Here is an 882-nt window from a genome sequence, read left to right as displayed (position 1 = left end):
ATCTTTTAAGAAAATATGAAGATGTTGAAACTTAGCAAATGTTTTTGCTTGTTGTTTTTATCCTTTAAAAAAATAATAAGAATTAGATATAGTGTGGAGATATTGTTGTTATACTGGGCATGCTTCATACAGAAAATAAATGAAAATATTTCTATTATATGAAATAATAAAGAAAATAAAGATTTAAGTCATAGATTATTAAGATAGTGTAAAATCAAATCTTATACAGATGATTAAACTTTCTACATTTTTGTATATTAACAGATGATGTACCTGATATTGGAGGGTTTAAAATGGCAGCAGCTCTGAATCCCGAGACAAAAGACGAGTTGATGTGCGAGATTTGCTTTCACAGATTTCCAGACTGGCACACACTACAGCAACATAGTAGACTGGTACATTATGGGGACAAAATGTCGTACAAAACCGGATCTAGGTCAAGGAGAACACGTTGCAGGAATTTCCAATGCGAGCTCTGTCCTAAAATGTTCACTGACAGATGGAATCTACAACAACATCAACGCGTACATACTGGAGAAAGACCGTACGCCTGTGAGAAATGTGGCAGGAAATTTGCTAAGAAGTATAACATGCAGTCACATATGGCCATTCATTTTACTGACATATGACATATTGAACAGTGTCAATTAAATACAATCATCATAAAAGGTGAAATTATTAAATGAAGTTAATCGATTACATAATTTTTGTGACATTAAATGAACTGTGTTAATTGAATTATTATAACAGTTACATCACAGGTCGTAGAATTGATCTTCAAACAGTTTTAATTGTATGATAAGTATTGTGTTTTATTATCATTTTAAAACATAGAAACATACTATGATGTATATTATTATGTCAAGAATGTTTATTTGATCT

At 30.7% G+C, this 882-nt stretch overlaps 1 protein-coding gene across 1 annotated transcript; it reads left to right on the top strand.

The window, feature by feature from the left end:
* Nucleotides 1-264: 264 nt before the first annotated feature.
* Nucleotides 265-629, top strand: LOC132734388 (zinc finger protein 235-like; the record flags this gene model as incomplete). The annotated part of the gene is made up of 1 exon (XM_060721122.1): nt 265-629. A coding segment is annotated over one exon (365 nt), but the record flags the coding sequence as incomplete, so codon positions are not given.
* Between the last annotated feature and the right edge of the window lie 253 nt (nt 630-882).

This window comes from Ruditapes philippinarum, unplaced genomic scaffold (assembly GCF_026571515.1).
Source record: "Ruditapes philippinarum isolate M1 unplaced genomic scaffold, ASM2657151v2 ctg21619_1_1_1_1, whole genome shotgun sequence".
In the NCBI taxonomy this organism is placed as follows: Eukaryota; Metazoa; Mollusca; class Bivalvia; order Venerida; family Veneridae; genus Ruditapes; species Ruditapes philippinarum.
Note: the sequence above shows the minus strand (reverse complement) of the source record. Positions and strands in the feature narration are given on the sequence as shown.